Source organism: Saimiri boliviensis, chromosome 1 (assembly GCF_048565385.1).
Source record: "Saimiri boliviensis isolate mSaiBol1 chromosome 1, mSaiBol1.pri, whole genome shotgun sequence".
In the NCBI taxonomy this organism is placed as follows: domain Eukaryota; kingdom Metazoa; phylum Chordata; class Mammalia; order Primates; family Cebidae; genus Saimiri; species Saimiri boliviensis.
In genome coordinates, this window is record NC_133449.1 from 178,857,126 (window position 1) to 178,874,462 (window position 17,337).

At 38.0% G+C, this 17,337-nt stretch overlaps 1 protein-coding gene across 15 annotated transcripts in view; it reads left to right on the forward strand.

The window, feature by feature from the left end:
* RAPGEF6 (Rap guanine nucleotide exchange factor 6) overlaps positions 1 to 17,337 on the forward strand; it is a 246,205-nt gene that overhangs the window by 55,113 nt on the left and 173,755 nt on the right. For 13 of the 15 annotated variants that reach the window (XM_074381725.1, XM_074381732.1, XM_074381717.1 and 10 more), the window contains one exon: positions 17,264 to 17,333. The exons of the other annotated variants lie outside the window; for them this stretch is intronic. In XM_074381725.1, the coding sequence (XP_074237826.1) occupies positions 17,264 to 17,333 (70 nt within the window). The remainder of the gene's footprint in view (positions 1 to 17,263; positions 17,334 to 17,337) is intronic. 15 annotated transcript variants of the gene reach the window in all.

Below are 17,337 nucleotides of genomic sequence, written 5' to 3' on the forward strand. Positions count from 1 at the left end.
TTTAGGGAGAGATAAGACAATCAACATATGTAAGATCAGCATTGGTTCAGTCTGGAAAGATGGGACTACTCAAAGCAGGGAGGGAGCTTACAGGTAGATGAGAGACAAATGGTTACTTTGCCTTTTTTTTTTGGAAGTGGAGTTTTGCTCTTGTTGTCCAGGCTGGAGTGCAATGGTATGATCTCGGCTCACTGCAACTTCCACCTCCCAGGTTCAAGCGATTCTCCTACCTTAGTCTCCCTTCTCCTACCTTAGTCTCCCAAGTAGCTGGGATTACAGGTGTCCGCCACCATGTCCGGCTAATTTCTGTGTTTTTAGTAGAGACAGGGTTTCACCATGTTGTCCAGGCTGGTCTCGGACTCCTGACTGCAGGTGATCCACCCACCTCCACCTGCATAAGCCACTGGGCAGACAGTTGCCTTTTTTTTTTTTTTTTTTTTTGAGTTTTTGATTAGCCTCCCCAAAGAAGGCAATCAGATATATATTTATCTCAGTGAGGAGAGGGGTGACGTTGAATACAGTGGGAGGCAGCTTTGCCCTAAGCAGTTTCCAGCTTGACTTTTCCCTTTAGCTTAGTGATTTTGGAGGTCCAAGATATTTTCCTTTCACAAGGTCATGGACGGACACACACACACACACACACACACACACACACCCCTACCTTTCCAGACACAGATACAGACACACACACACACCCCCCTACCCCTACCTTTCCAGAACTTTTCTTGTTTTCCTTTCACAGTTAAATCTGTAGTCTACCTGGAATTGAGTTTTGGATGTGGTATAATGTTGAGTGGTTTTCCATATGGATAACTAGATGCCTTTTTTCCTGCCCATTCAGTGCCACCTTTTATGTAAATCAAATACCCACATTTGTGTGTACCAGTTTTAATTTTCATGTTTTTGATGAATAATGATATTGAACACTTTTCCTTATGCTTATTGGCCATTGCTTTCTGTTTTTTCTTTAATGAAGTATCTGTTTTAAGTTTTGTGTGTGTGCCTGTTGTAAATTCCTGTTGTTTATTATGGTTAACTGCCCAGTGGATTCTTCCTGCCCACTGTACAGACAAAATCAATTCACTGAGACTATGGCATTGTAATAAAGAGTTTAATTGACACAAGGCTGGCCATGCCATATGGGAGATGGATTTATTACTGAAATTAATCTCTCCCAAAATTTGGAGGTTAGGATTTTTTAAGGATAGTTTGGTGGGCCAGGGAGTCTGGGTTCTGGGTGGAGCCACAGGGCTGGTCAGCAGCGGTGCGGGTCTGTGGGTCCTCGTGGCCACTGATGAATCATCAGAAATGCTAAAAACCCGAAAAGACGTCTCAAAAGGCCAATCTCAGATTCTACAATAGCACTGTTACCTGTAGGATTAATTGAGGATGTTGCAAATCTTGTGACTTTTGGAATGATGAGTGGTAATCATTTATGTCTGCATCTTAGCAGAATTCAGGCTCCTTGTCCTTATAACCTGGTGGTCTTTCTTTCATTAGCTTTACAAAGGCAGTTCAGTTTTGGGGAAGGGCTGTTATCATTTAAACTATAAATGTCTCCCAAAGATAGGGTGGCAGAAGCCCAGGAATGATTGAGGGCAGTTTAGAGCAGGCGTCCCCAAACTTTTTACACAGGGGGCCAGTTCACTGTCCCTCAGACCATTGGAGGGCCGCCACATACTGTGCTCCTCTCACTGACCACCAATGAAAGAGGTGCCCCTTCCTGAAGTGCGGCGGGGGGCCGGATAAATGGCCTCAGGGGGCCGCATGTGGCCTGTGGGCCGTAGTTTGGGGACGCCTGGTTTAGAGGTTAAAGGAAAGATGAAGATTGGTTAGAGCAGATCTCTTTCACTGTCATAATTTTCTCATTATTATAACTTTTGCAAAGGCAATTTTATTATTATTTCTGTATCCAGGATGCAAGCTGTCTGGTAACCATTTTATCTGGTAAGAATCTTTTGTCTGGTAAGAATCTTTCTGTATCCAGGATGCAAGCTGTCTGGTAACATTTTATCCCATTAATTTGGCTTGAATTTTTGTTTTATTTATTTTTAAAACTTTGTTGAAGTATAACTGACATACACTAAACCGTACGATTTACAGTATACAGTTTGATAAGATTTGGCATATATAAACATCTATAAAACCACCAGTATTAACAAAGATAATAAATTCTATCACCTGAAAAAGTTTCCTCATGCTGCTTTGTAAACTTTCCCTCTCATAGTTAGCTGATCTGTTCCTTGGTCCCCAGGCAGTTACTCATTTTTTATCAATGTAGATTAGTTGACATGTTCTAAAATTTTTGTTTCTCATTCAGCTTCTTGCACTTGGTAAAATTATATTGAGATTTATTCATGTTAGGTGTATCAATATTTTGTTTCTTCTTACTGCAGTATTCTCTCATGGATGTTAACAGGAAAACCAAACTCTGTATTTTTAAAAGGTTTATTCTGACCCAATATGAATAACCATGGCCAGGGGAAAACGCAAACCAAAGAAGCCTTGAGTAAGTGGCCCCAAAGTGGTTGGATTATAGTTTGGTTGTATACTTTTCAGGGAGGTAGGAGTTAAGAGGCAAAAACACAAATCAATATGTGGAAGACACGCAGTTAGTTTGACCCAAAAAGGCAGGGGCTTATAGATTATACGTGGATCCGGAGATTCTTTAATTTGTAATTGGTTAAAGGAGTAAGGCTCTGTCTAAAACTTGGAATCAGCAGAAAGGAATGTTTTAAGTTAAGGATGCTGTGTCAGAGTCAGTTATAATAAAATGCGGTGTTTTTTTGTTTGTTTGTTTGTTTTTGTTTTTTGTTTTTTTTGTTGTTGTTGTTGTTGTTTTTTTGAGACGGAGTTTCGCTCTTGTTACCCAGGCTGGAGTGCAATGGCGCGATCTCGGCTCACTGCAACCTCTGCCTCCTGGGTTCAGGCAATTCTCCTGCCTCAGCCTCCTGAGTAGCTGGGATTACAGGCACGCGCCACCATGCCCAGCTAATTTTTTTGTATTTTTAGTAGAGATGGGGTTTCACCATGTTGACCAGGATGGTCTTGATCTCTTGACCTCGTGATCCACCCACCTCGGCCTCCCAAAGTGCTGGGATTACAGGCTTGAGCCACTGAGCCCGGCCAGAATGAGGTATTTAGTGAGATTATTGGTCTGCAGGTGTGACTTAATCCTTGCCATGTATGACCTTATGTCATATTTATAATTTGGCATCTTACTGCCACAAGGGTCTGTTTTGTCAGTCTTACGATCTCTGTTTTAAGAAACAATGCTCATTAGTTATGTCTAAACTCCAAAATGGAGGGGATATAACAAGGCATGTCTGACCTCCCTTCCCATCATGGCTGAGAACTCAGTTTCCAAGGTTTCTGTGGGTCCCCTTGGCCAAGAGGGGGTCCATTTAGTCTACTGGGGTTTAGGATTTTATTGTTAGTTTACATGGATGTACCATTATTTCTTTAGCATTCAGCTGCTGATGGACTATTGTTGCCTGTTGACTGTTTTGCAAAGAATGTTGCTATGGACATTTGTGTACAAGGTATATGGTCATATACTTTAATCTCTGCATAATATGTAGAATTGGAATGGCTAGATTGTGTTTAAGTGAATACATACTTTCATATATTTTGAATAAATACCTAGCAATACTAGGTTATATGGTAGGTGTATGTTTAACCTTTAAGAAAATGCCTTATTCCAAAGTCGTATCGTTTTACATTCTCACTGGCAGTATATGAGAGTTCCAGTTGTTCCAAATCACATTCTCACTAACACTTGGAGTATAGTCCGTTTATTTAAGTTACTTTTTTGTTTTTGAGATGGGGTCTTGCTCTGTCACCCAGACAAGTACAGTGGCGTGATCATAGCTCACTGTAACCTCTAGTAAGTTACATGTTTACATGTTGGTGTGTGGTAATAGCTTATTGTGGTTTAAATTTGCATTTCTCTGAAGACTGATGATGGTGAGCATCTTTTCATGTGCCTGTCATTTGTGTATCTTTTATGAAGTGTCTCTTTGAGTCTTTGAGAATAAAATTCTTACTTTGTGCTTCAAAAGTTCTGTATGTGCTTCAAACGTTCTTGTATGCGCTTCAAAAGTTCTTGTATGCTGTATACAAGTCCTTCAACAGGGATGTGATTTGCAAATATTTTCTCCCTATCTATTATTGGTGTATAGGATTGTTATTCCTAGTTGTATTCCTAGGTGTTTTATTCTCTTTGTAGCAGTTGTAAATGGGAGTTTGCTTATGCTTATCAGCTTAAGGAGGTTTTGGGCAGAGACGATGGGTTCTTCTAAATATACAGTCATGTCATCTGCAAATAGGGACAGTTTGACTTCTTCTTTTCCTAATTGAATGCCGTTTATTTCTTGCCTAATTGCTCTGGCTAGAACTTCCAATACTATATTGAATAGGAGTGGTGAGAGAGGGCATCCTTGTCTAGTGCCACTTTTTAAAGGGAATACTTCTAATTTTTGCCCATTCAGTATGATATTGGCTGTGGGTTTGCTGTAAATAGCTTTTATTGTTTTGAGATACATTCCATCAATACCTAGTTTACTGAGAGTTTTTGGCTGTTGAATTTTGTCAAAGGTCTTCTTTGCATCTATTGAGATAGCTCATCATGTGGTTTTTGTCTTAGGTTCTGTTTATGTGGTGAATTATGTTTATAGATTTGCATATGTTGAACCAGCCTTGCATCCCTGGTATGAAGCCTACTTGATCATGGTGGATAAGCTTTTTGATGTGCTGTTGGATTCGGTTTGCCAGTATTTTATTGAAGATTTTTGTGTCAGTGTTCATCATGGATATTGGCCTGTAGTTTTCTTTTTTAGTTGTGTCTTTGCCAGATTTTGGTATCAGAATGATGTTGGTCTCATAGAAAGAGTTAGGCAAGATTCCCTCTTTTTGTATTGTTTGGAATAGTTTCAACAGGAGTGGTACCAGCTCCTCTCTGTATGTCTGGTAGAATTCAGCTGTGAACCCGTCTGGACCTGGACTTTTTTTTGTCGGTAGGTTAATTGCTGCCTCAACTTCAGACCTTGTTACTGGTCTGTTCAGGGTTTCAGCTTTTTCTTGGCTTAGTCTTGGGAGTGTGCAGGTGTCCAGAAATTTATCCATTTCTTCCAGGTTTACTGGTTTATGTGCATAGAGTTGTTTGTAGTAATCTCTGATGGTAGTTTGTATTTACAAGGAATTGATGGTGATCTCCCCTTTATCGTTTTTTACTGCATCTATTTGATTCTTCTCTCTTTTTTATTAGTCTAGCTAGTGGTTTATTTTGTTGATCTTTAAAAAAAAAACAACAGCTCCTGGATTTATTGATTTTTTTTTTTTGAAGGGTTTTTTGTGTCCTTGTCTCCTTCATTTCTGCTCTGATTTTAGTTATTTCTTGTCTTCTACTTGCTTTTGAGTTTTTTTGATCTTGCTCCTCTAGCTCTTTCAATTTTGACGATAGGGTGTTGATTTTCGATCTTTCCTTGTTTCCCATGTGGGCATTTATTGCTATAAATTTCCCTCTAGATGCTGCTTTAAATGTGTCCCATAGGATTTGGTACGTTGTGTCTTCATTCTCGTTGGTTTCAAAGAACATTTTTATTTCTGCCTTCATTTCATTGTTTATCCATTGGTCATTCAGGAGTAAGTTGTTCGGTTTCCATGTGATTGTGTGGTTTTGAGTGCTTTTCTTAATCCTGAGTTCTAGTTTGATTGTGCTGTGGTCTGAGAGGCTGTTATGACTTCTGTTCTTTTGCATTTGCTGAGGAGTGATTTACTTCCAATTATATGGTCAGTTTTGGAGTAAGTGCAATGTGGTGCTGAGAAGAATGTGTTTTCTGTGGATTTGGGGAGGAGTGTCCTGTAAATGTCTATTAGGTCCGCTTGGTCCAGATCTGCATTCAAGTCCTGGATATCCTGTTGACTTTCTGTCTCGTTGATCTGTCCAGTATTGTCAGTGGAGTGTTAAAGTCTCCCACTATTATTGTGTGGGAGTCTTAAGTCTCTTTGTACGTCATGAAGAACTTGCTTTATGTATCTGAGTGCTCCTGCATTGGGTGCATAAATATTTAGGATAGTTAGCTCTTCTTGTTGCATTAATCCTTTTGCCGTTATATAATGCCCTTCTTTGTCTCTTTTGATCTTTGTTGGCTTAAAGTCTGTTTTATCAGAGACTTGGATTGCTACCCCTGCTTTTTTTTTTTTTTTTTTTCTCTCCATTTGCATGGTAAATCTTCTTCCATCCCTTTATTTTGAGTCTATATGAGTTCTTTGCATGTGAGATGAATAAGTCTCCTGAATACAGCACACTGATGGGTCTTGACTTTTTATCCAGTTTGCCAGTCTGTGTCTTTTGTTTGGGGCTTTTAGCCCATTTACATTTAATGTTAATATTGTTATGTTTGAATTTGATCCTGCCATTTTGTTGCTGGCTGGTTGTTTTGCCCGTTAATTGACATGGCTCCTTTATTGCATCGTTGCTCTTTACCATTTGGTACATTTTTGCAGTGGCTGGTACTGGTTATTCCTTTCACTGTTTAGTACTTCCTTCAGCAGCTCCTGTAAGGCAGGTCTTGTAGCGACAAAATCCCTCCACAATTGCTTGTCTGTTAAGGATTTTATTTCTTCTTCACTTATGAAGCTTAGTTTGGCCAGATACGAAATTCTGGGTTGAAAGTTCTTTTCTTTAAGGAGTTGAATATTGGCCTCCGCTCCCTTCTAGCTTGCAGGGTTTCTGCCAAGAGATCCGCTGTGAGTCTGATGGGCTTTCCTTTGTGGGTGACTCGACCTTTCTCTCTGGCCGCCCTTAGGATTTTTTCCTTCATTTCAACCCTGGTGAATCTGACAACTCTGTGCCTTGGGGTTGCCCTTCTTGAGGAATATTTTTGTGGTGGTCTCTGTGTTTCCTGGATTTGAATGTTGGCCTGTCTTGTTAGGTTGGGAAAGTTCTCTTGGATAATATCTTGAAGAGTGTTCTCTAACTTCGATTCATTCTCCCCATCACATTCAGGTACGCCGATCTAGCGTAGATTAGGTTTTTTCACAAAAACCCATAGTTCTTGGAGGCTTTGTTCATTTCTTTTCACTCTTTTTTCTCTAATCTTGCCTTCTCATTTTATTTGATTGATTTGGTCTTCTATCTCTGATATCCTTTTTTCTGCTTGATTGATTCGGCTGTTGAAACTTGTGTATGCCTCACAAAGTTCTTGTGCTGTGGTTTTCAGCTCCATCAAGTTGTTTATGTTCTTCTCTAAGCTGGTTATTCTAGTTAGCATTTTGTCTAACCTTTTTTCTAGGTTCTTAGTTTCTTTGCATTGGGTTAGAACATGGTCTTTTAACTGAAGAGAAGTTTGTTATTACCCACCTTCTGAAGCCTGCTTCTATCAATTCGTCAGATTCATTCTCTGTCTCATTTTGTTCCCTTGATGGTGAGGAGTTGTGATCTCTGGGAGGAAAAGAGGTGTTCTGTTCTTTGGTGGTTTCTTCCTTTTTGCTCTGTTTTTTTTTCCCCGCCATCTTTATGGATGTAGCTCCCTTTAATCTTTGAAGTTGGTGATTTCAGGAGTGGACTTTTTTTTCTGTTGAGGTTGGAGCTGTATGTTTTTTGGCCTGTAGAGGGCGTTGCTGGGCTCTCTTGGGCTCAGTCAGGTTGTTGGTTGGGTGGTCCTAACTTGAGTTTATTTGCAGGTGAGATTGGCCGTGCCTTCCCCATGGCGTCTCTCCCAGAGCTCAATCTTCCTGGTTGGGGTCAAGCTGGTGTATTTGCTGCCAAGCTCTCTAGCAAGCGCTTCAGTTTGAGTTCTGTGGGGGTGAGGTCTGCCGGCCTTATGACTTGTTGCCCTGCTTTCAACTCTGCCTCCCTCTGTGGGACGGGCGTAAGTCCAAACTCCAGCCCAGGTCCCTGCGACAACTTGCCGAGCCCAGCGGTAGCTGCTGCTCAGATTTGTATCAGCTACTCACCGCGCCCCACCGTCTGGCAGGGCTCTCGTGGATCGAGGGTTGCAGGAGGGATGAGGCAAGCACAGGATCTGAAACGGAGCACCAAGGGGGTGAAGTCCCCCAACCCTCCGAGCCAGCTTCACGTTTCAGATGGGGACCTGCTGCTCCCATCTTGATTTGCACCCCCGCCATGTGCCCCCTCCCCACCCCCGGCGGCTCTCGCCTTGGGGCTCCTTCCCTGGGCCCAATTTCAGTGCCCTGTCAGTTCCATAGAAAAGAACCCAGCACCTCGTTTGGAACCGTGAAGTCCTCGAGCCCTCTGCGTCTCATTCTCTGGGAGCTGCATTCCGGTGCTGGCTTCTCTTGGCCATCTTGGTGTCAGGAGAACTTTTTATGTGCTTACTAGATATTCCTGTATCTTCTCTGGTGAAGTATCTGTTCAGATTTTTTTCTCCATTGTTAAATTGTGCTGTCTTATCAAGTCGTAGGAATGTATATATTTTGGATCCAAGTTCTATATGATATATATGATTTGCATGTATTTTCTCTCAATATGTGGCTTCTTTTTTTGAAATGGAGTCTCTCTCTGCTGACCATGCTGCAGTGCAGTGCAATCTTGGCTCACTGCAGCCTCTGCCTCCTGGGTTCAAGCAGTTGTCTGGCTTCAGCCTCCCAAGTAGCTGGCATTACAGGCGCTTACTACCACAGCCAGCTAATTTTTGTATTTTTAGTAGAGACGGAGTTTCACCACATTGACCTGGCTGGTCTCACCTCCTGATGTCAAGTGATGTGCTTGCCTCAGCCTCCCAAAGTGCTGAGATTACAGGTGTGTGCTACTGCACCCAGCCAGCCTGTGGCTGCTTCTTATCTTTTTGAGTCGGAACCTTGTTCTGTTGCCTAGGCTAGAATGCAGTGGCATGATCTTGGCTCAGTGCAACCTCTGCCTCCGGGGTTCAGGCGATTCTTCTGCCTCAGCTTCCCGAATACCTGGGATTACAAGAGCCCGCCACTGCACCCAGCTAAGTTTTTTGTATTTTTGGTAGAGATGGGTTTTCACCATCTTGGCCAGGCTGGTCTCAAACTCCTGACCTTGTGATTCACCCACCTCAGCCTCTCAAAGTGCTGGGATTACAGGCATGAGCCACTGCACCTGGCCTGTTTGTGGCTCCTTAATAGTGTCTTTTGAAGCACGAAACTTTAGCATTGATGATACCTATTTTAAGATTTATTTTTGAGAGTAGAGCTTTTGGTGTCATCGCTAAGAAATCTTCAACTAAATCAACCTCAATTACTTAATCTTATGTTTTTTCTAGACTTTTTTTTTTTTTTAGTTCTTACATTTTGGGTTGTGATCCATTGTAAGATAATTTTTTGTTTTGTTTGTATTTATATTTTTGCATATGGATATTTGCATATTCATTTTACCCAGCATGGTTTATTGAAAAGGCTGTTTTCTCTCCATTGAATTGCGTTGGTACCTTTGTTCAAAATCAGTTAGCCATAAATGTATGTGTTTGTTTTCTGGACCATTTGTTCTGTCTCATTTAACTATTTTTATGTCTTGGAACCAATCCTGAGTGTCTTGATTATTTTAGCTTTATTGTAACTTTTCAAATCCAGTAAGTCTTACAACTTTGTTCATTTTTATAATGGTATTGGCTATTTTAGGTTTTTGTATTTCCGTATACATTTAAGGATCTGTTTGTCAATTTATACGGTAAAGTCTGTTGGGGTTTTGATAAGAAATAATTTGAATGTATGGGCTAATTTGGGGATAATTGCAGTCCTAACGATATTGTGTCTTCCAGCCTATGAACATGGGTTTCTTCTGCATATATTTATCTTTTTACTTCTCTCAGCAATATTTTGTATTTTTCAGTGTACAAGTCTTACACTTTTGTTAAATCATTTTCTTTTTTTTCTTATGTTCCCCAGGCTGGCCCAAACATATAGCCTTGCCTCCTCAAGTGCCAGAACAACTGGCCTGAACTGCAGTGCCCTGTTAAATCATTTTTAAATATTTTATTATTCTTAATGTGATTATGAATGGAATTGTGTCTTAATTTCATTTTCATTTTATTCATTGCTCGTATATAGAAATAAAATTGGTTTTTGCATATTGATCTTATATCCTGTCACCTTGACAAAATCTTTTATTAAATTTAGTAGTTTATATTTGTAGCTTCCTTAGAATTTCTTATATACGGGATCACTCTCCTATGATAAAGATAGTTTCATTTCTTTCTTTCCAGTCTATATGCCTTTAATGGGTTTTCTTGCCTTATTGTACTGGCAAGAGTCTACAGTATGTTGTTGATTGGAAGTGGTGAGGGTGGACCATGTTTCCTTGTTTCTGAAGTATATTGCAATGCCACACATTAACCATCAAGAATATAACAAAAATCAGCCAGGTACAGTGGCTTATGCCTTTAATACCAGTGCTTTGAGAGAGGCCAAGGCGAGAGGATCACTTGAGGCCAGGAGTTTGAGATCTGCTTGTCAACATAGGGAGACCCTTGTCTCTACAAAAAACGTGGTGATGCACATCCGTAGTCCCAGCTGTGCAAGAGGCTGAGGGGAGAGGATGGCTTGTGCCCAGAAGTTTAAGGCTGCAATGAGCTATGATCATGACACTTCAACTTGGCAACAGAACGAGATCCTATCTCTTAAAAAAAAAAAATAGCATTTAAAAAAAATCAACAAAGGAATTAAAAGTGGACACTAAACAAAAATACTGGTTTGACAGAAACGATGGTAGAACAGGAAGAAAAGAGGAAGAGAAAAGACGAGACTTTTAAAAAATAGGAAAATGGGCTGGGCGCGGTGGCTCACGCCTGTAATCCCTGCACTTTGGGAGGCTGTGGCGGGTGGATCATGAGGTCAGGAGATCAAAGCCTGGCTAACATGGTAAAATCCCATCTCTACTGAAAATACAAAAAAATTAGCCAGACATGGTGGCATGCACCTGTAGTCCCAGCTCCTTGGGAGGCTGAGACAGGAGAGTCTCTTGAACCTGGGAGTCAGAGGTTGCAGTGAGCTGAGATTGTGCAACTGTACTCTAGCCTGGTGACAGAGCAAGACTCCATCTCAAAAAAAAAAAAAAAAAAAAAGAAAATAGTACACAAAATCCAGACAAATCAGTAATTTCATTACATGTGCATGGTCTAAACATTCCAATTAAAAGAGATAATCAGGTTCTATGACAATTCAAGATCCCATCATATACTGTCTATAGGAAACATACTTTAGCTTTAAAGCACAAATAAGTTGAAAAGGAGAGATGTGCCAGGCAAGCTATATTCATGAGAGAACTAGAATGTGAGGTGAAATAGATTTTAAGACAAGATACATTACTAGACACTAGGAGCAAAATTTCATAATGTTAAAAGGATTAATACATTGGCAATATGTAGCAATTTTTATTGCATATTTAATAGAGCTTCAAAATAAGGAAAAATGGACAGATTGAAAGGATTAGTAGTTGAATAGTTAGAGCCTGTGATTTCAAAAGTCTTTCAATAATAGAACCGCTAGACTGAAAATTAGTAAAGGTAGAGCTTGAAAAGTACTACGAACCACTTTGATCTGATACATAATTTTTTTTCAAGATTTTATGGGTCATTCTGCAGGATAGGGCATATAATCTAGGACCATAACACAAGTCTAAATAAACTTAATGAAATAATTTGAAGTTTGTCCACTGACTACAATGGAATTAAGTTATAAATCAGTATCAGAAAGAAATACGAGAATTTAGATAACAAATTTGTAAGTTAACAACAAACCAAGGGAGACTTCATGAGAGAAATTAGAAAAGATTTGAACTCAATGGAAGTGAACACACATACAAATTTATGGGATACAACTAAAGCAGTCCTTACAGGGATATTTAGATCATATTTTTGAGAAAAGAATGATCTTGATTCAGTTACACTGAGTTTTCATCTTAAGGATGGAAAGAACAGAGTATACTCAAAAGCAAGCAGAAGGAAGGTTCCAGAGGACATCAGTGAAATTAAAACCCACAAAAGTAATAAACATCAATGAAACAAAAAGTTAGTTCTTTCAAAAGGTTAACAAAAGTTGATAGATGAGTTAGAGTAACCATAAAAAAAGATTATTTCATTTCCAAAATCAGACATAAAAGAGGGGACATTACCATTCTAATGATATTTAAATTTTAAAAAGGATTTTTTTTTTTTTTTGGAGACAAAGTTTTGTTCTTGTCACCCAGGCTGGAGTGAAATGACATGATCTTGGCTCACTGCAAACTATGCCTCCTAGGTTCAAGCGATTCTTCTGCCTCAGCCTCCGGAGTACCTGACATTACAGGTGCACACCTCCATGCCCAGCTAATTTTAGTATTTTTAGTAGAGACGTGGTTTCACCATGTTGGCCATGCTGGTCTCTACCTCCTGATATCAGGTGATGCACCTGCCTCAGCCTCCCAAAGTGCTGGGATTATAAGCGTGAGACACCATGCTTGGCACTCAAAGAAATTTTGTGAACAACTTCATATCAATAAATTGGGCAAATCTTGCAAAGACATACATTACAAAAAAGGCTCAAAAAGAAACAGAAACTTTGAGTGAAAAGAGAAGTCTGGGCCCAAATAACTTTACTCCTGAATGTTTCAAACATAAGAAGCATTATTACATATATTCCAAAAGAGTTTGTATAGGGTAAGGGCAGAGAAAATACTTTCAGCTCATTTCTATGAGTCCAGTACTACTGCTACCAATACTAGGCAAAGATCTCAAAAAAAGAAAATTCCAGATTATTGTTCCTCATGAATATACATGCAGAAATTGTTAACAAAATGACAGGAAACACAATCCTGGTATATATTTATAAAGTATTTTATATCATGACCAAGTTGAGATTATCCCAGGAATGGAACATTGGTTTGGCATTTATAAGTCAATTAATCCAGTATACTGTATTAATAAAATAATAGGTAAAAACTATGTGAATCTTTCAATAAATATAGAAAAAAAGCACATCTGAGAAAAATCTAAAACTCATTTGGAATAAAGTATTTGAACAAACTAGACATACAGAAGGGAGCTTTCTGATATAGGGCATGTACAAAAATTTTATTGTTACTCTATTTCAGTTTTAATTTTTAAATTTATATTCCTGAATCTTTTTTTTTTTCCCCCCCTATTTTGAGATAGTCTCATTGTATCACCCAGGCTGGAGTGCAGTGGCATGCTCATGACTCACTGCAGCCTGGACCTCCCATGCACAAGTGATCCTCCTGCCTCAGCCTCCTGAGTAACTGGGACTTCAGGAGTGTGCCATCATGCCTGTCTAACTTTTGTATTTTTTTGTAGAAACGAGGTTTTGCCATGTTGGCCAGGCTGGTCTCAATCTCCCTGAGCTCAAGCTATCTGCCAGCCTCTGCCTCCCAAAGTGCTGGGATTACAAGTGTGAACCACTATGCCTGGCTCTCATCCACTTGTAATTAATTTTTGTTTATGGTGTTATGTTAAGAACTTCATCCCCCGCTGCCTTTGTTTCTTCTGATTATTCTCCATTTATAGGAAAGATTATCTTTCCCCATTTAATTCCTTTGGTACCTTTGCAAAAAATCAGTTGAACATATATGTATGGGTCTCCTTTTGTTCTCTTTATTCTGTTTTATTGATCTGTAAATTGATTAAATATCACATTATCTTGAGTACTCTAGCTTTAATAGTATACTTATACTATAATCTGATACTATAAATATTTCAACTTTGTTCTTATTTTCCAAAGTTGTTTTAATATTTTAGACTCTTTACATTTCCATGTAAATTTTAGGGTCATTATGTCAGTCTTCCAAGACGACTCTCTCGGATTTTTATTGTGATTGTATTGAATCTGTAGAACACATTGGAGAGAATTGCCATTTTTATCCATAAACAAGATGTATCTCTTTTTAATCAGGTTATCTTCAATTTTTCTCAGCAGTGTTTCAGTTTTTAAATTTGTTGCTTTGTAGAAGTCTTGTATGTATTTTGATAAATCATCATTTTTCTATTTTTAATGGAGTCAAAAGATTTTTTAAATTTCTGATTGTTGCTAATACACAATAAAATAATTGATTTTTGGGTATCGAGTTTGTATTCTTCAGTCTTGATAATATATTTCTGAAGCTTTTTTTTAATAGGTTTTACTTTATATACAGTGAATTCACTGTATATAAACAGTAGTTCCAGGAACTCAAATAGTTGAGAGTTTTTCTTTATATTAGTGCCCCCCTCAGCTAATAAATTCAGAAGGAATGATCAGAACAAATACATATTTTAATAGCCCTAATAACACTTTCAATCTACATACTGATAAAAAATGCTAAAACTAATAATGAAAAATTAAGGGGAAACTTTATAAATGGTGGATCAAGTTGACACTGTCTGAAGCTACTCACCATTTTTAACATTACTAATAAATGGAACAAACAGACCTTACGTGTCTGTGTATGTGAATTGATAGAATGATAGAATATTGCATTAGGTCTTTTTTATATCTTCTGTTTTACTGTCTGTTGTGTTCATATTTATCTTTGCTTTCTTGAACATTATGAAACATACATAGAAATAGCTGTTATAATATTGTTGTCTGTTGATTTCCATGCTTATGATAGTTCTCGGTCTATTTTTATTGATTGTTTTTTCTCTTGGTTATGGGTTATATTTTCCTGTTCCTTTGGTTGCCTGGTTTTTGTTGTTATTGTTTCTTTATTGATGTCATTGTCAATTTTATGTCACTGGGTTCTAACTTGTGCATCTTTTTAAGTGGTATTGGATTTTGTTCTAACATACAGTCTAGCTAACTGGAATCTATTTGATTGTTTTGAGGTTTATCTTTTAAATGTATGGGTGCAAGTCCAACACTTTAGTACTATTTTATTATGTTACTAAGGAAATACATTTCTGAGGACCCTACCCAGTGCTCCATGTATTATGTCGTCTTTCCACTGTGACTCTTAGGTTTGTTCACACATACCCACAGTACTCACTCAGAGACTCAGAAGGATCTGTCTCCAAAGCATATATGCACACACATGCTCATGCATATTCTTGTGCACAATCTTGTTCTCTCTGTCCCTTGCTCTTTGCTACTCCCTCTTTTCAGGAACACTGCATTGCAAATTCTAAGCATCTTTCCCCTGTCATCCACACCCTTTTCATCCACACTTTTTTCAACTCAGCAAAATTTTCAGGCTGTGTTGGGCTTCTCTATTCTTGCATTGCAGCCTAGAACTTGCCTGTAGTTGGTAAAATGGCATATTGCAGGAATCATCTTGGTTTTTTTGTTTCCTCTTTCAGGAATTACAGCCCTGTCCTGCCTTCTTTTCGGTGTCTTGAAATTGTTTTATATATTTTGTCTTGATTGCTGTTTTTGTCCTCAGGTGGGCGAGTAAATCCAGTCCCTGTTAGTCCATCTTGCATGAAAGCAAATTTTTACAGATTTCCTTTTTTAAATGTATTAGTTGATACAAGAATTTCAGGAAGCAAAGGTAAAGATCTTCTGCTTAAGAAAAAACAAGTGAGACCTGTGCAGTGGCAGACTTTTATAAAATCCTAGGACATAGGGAGGCCAGCGTGGGGATTGGTTGATCCCAGGAATTCAAGACCAGTATAGGCAACATGACAAAAACCCCTATCTCTACAAAAAAAATTTAAAAAAAACCCCTATCTCTACAAAAAAATTTAAAGAATTAGCCGGGCCTGGTAGTGCATGCCTGTAGCCCCAACTACTCAGGGCTGATAGGGGAAGATCACCCGAGCTCAGGGACATTGAGGCTAAAGTCAGCTGTGATTGCACCACTGTACTGCAGCCTGGGTGATCACAGAGTGAGATGCTGTCTCAAAAAAAAAAAGGAAAAGAAAAAACATGAATAATTTTTTGGCTATGTTCAAAAGTTATTTTGTTTGGATTTTGATTAGAACTATTAACTATTGTTTGTACAGAACTTTATACTTTTTGACATTTTGAAATATTGAGCCTTTCCATAAAGGTATGTGCTGTGTTACTTTAAGCCTTGTTTCTAGTCGAGCAATAAGGTTGTATAATTTTCTTTATAAATGACTTACTTTTTATTAGTTTTTTTGATATTTTGTCTTTTGCTTGAATGATTAATTTTTTCCCCCTTTAATTATTTTTTGGAGTACTATTTATATGTTTTCTTTGCTCACTGATACTGGTACTAAACTTTCAAATATGATATTTTTGGTTGCTGTACCATTGTTTTAAGTGCACTATGCATATTTCATCTGTAAGTCATTTGTGTCTTGGTGTATTTGACAGGGTTTTTTCTTTTTATTCTCCATTTAAAAAATTCAGGTTATCTTTTAAAATGAAAACTTACCTTTTTCTCTGTGGTTGCTTTCTTTTTTGTTATGCTGAGAAATCTTTCTCAGACTAAGAATATAAAAATACATTTTTAGTATTGATCCAGCTTTAGTTCTTTTTCCAAAGAGCTGTGACTGCAGCTCTTTGTTTTAATAAGTCATCTTTGTATCTAACTACGTATCTTTATGTATAGTTGGCACTTCATGTCTGTGGGTTTCTCATCCGTTAATTCAAGCAACTGCTGATCCTGGAAAAAAAAAAATGGATGGTTGCAGCTCTACTAAGCATATATAAACTTGTTTTACATGCGGTTATTTTCTAAACAACAAAGTATAACAACTATTTATGTAGCACTTTCTCTGCATTAGGTATATTAAAAATCTCAGGATGATTTAAAGTATATGGATGTACATATGGATGTACAAATACTACACCATTTTATGTTAGACACTTGAGCGTTGGTAGATTTTTGTATCTTTGGGGGTTCTGGAATCAATCCCAGTTGGATACCAAGAGACTACTCAAGTGTGAATATTTTTAAAAGTTTTATATTTTTAACATCGGTTGTCTTAATACTGCTCCCAAAAGGTTATAATAATTTACTTTTATAAAACATTGGCTAATTGTGTTATCACTGTTACTAGGTTTTTATTGGGTTTATTTTTTTCTTTGTTCAGCACATATTGACAGATGTTAAAAATTTAAGATTAAACAGATATTTTTTATAACTAATTTTAGGGACTAACGGCAGAATTTTAAAGAGAATTTTCATACAGTTTTGAGATCTGTTATATCTGGAAAATTAAGAAAAAAGATTTCTTGTTTTTTTTTTTTTTGTTTTTTCTTTTTTAGAAAATCTTAATATAAGTGACAAGATCAGAATTTCTTGGCTAACATCTCGGGGTTTTTTTGTTGTTTTTTTTTCCTATATTGATATATTTTATTTATAACCTTTGCTAAAGAAATTGTTTTTCTGTTTTTATAGTTTTGGTAAGCAGTTTGGAGGAAAAAGAGGATGTGATTGTCTTGTATTAGAGCCTTCAGAAATGATTGTGGTAA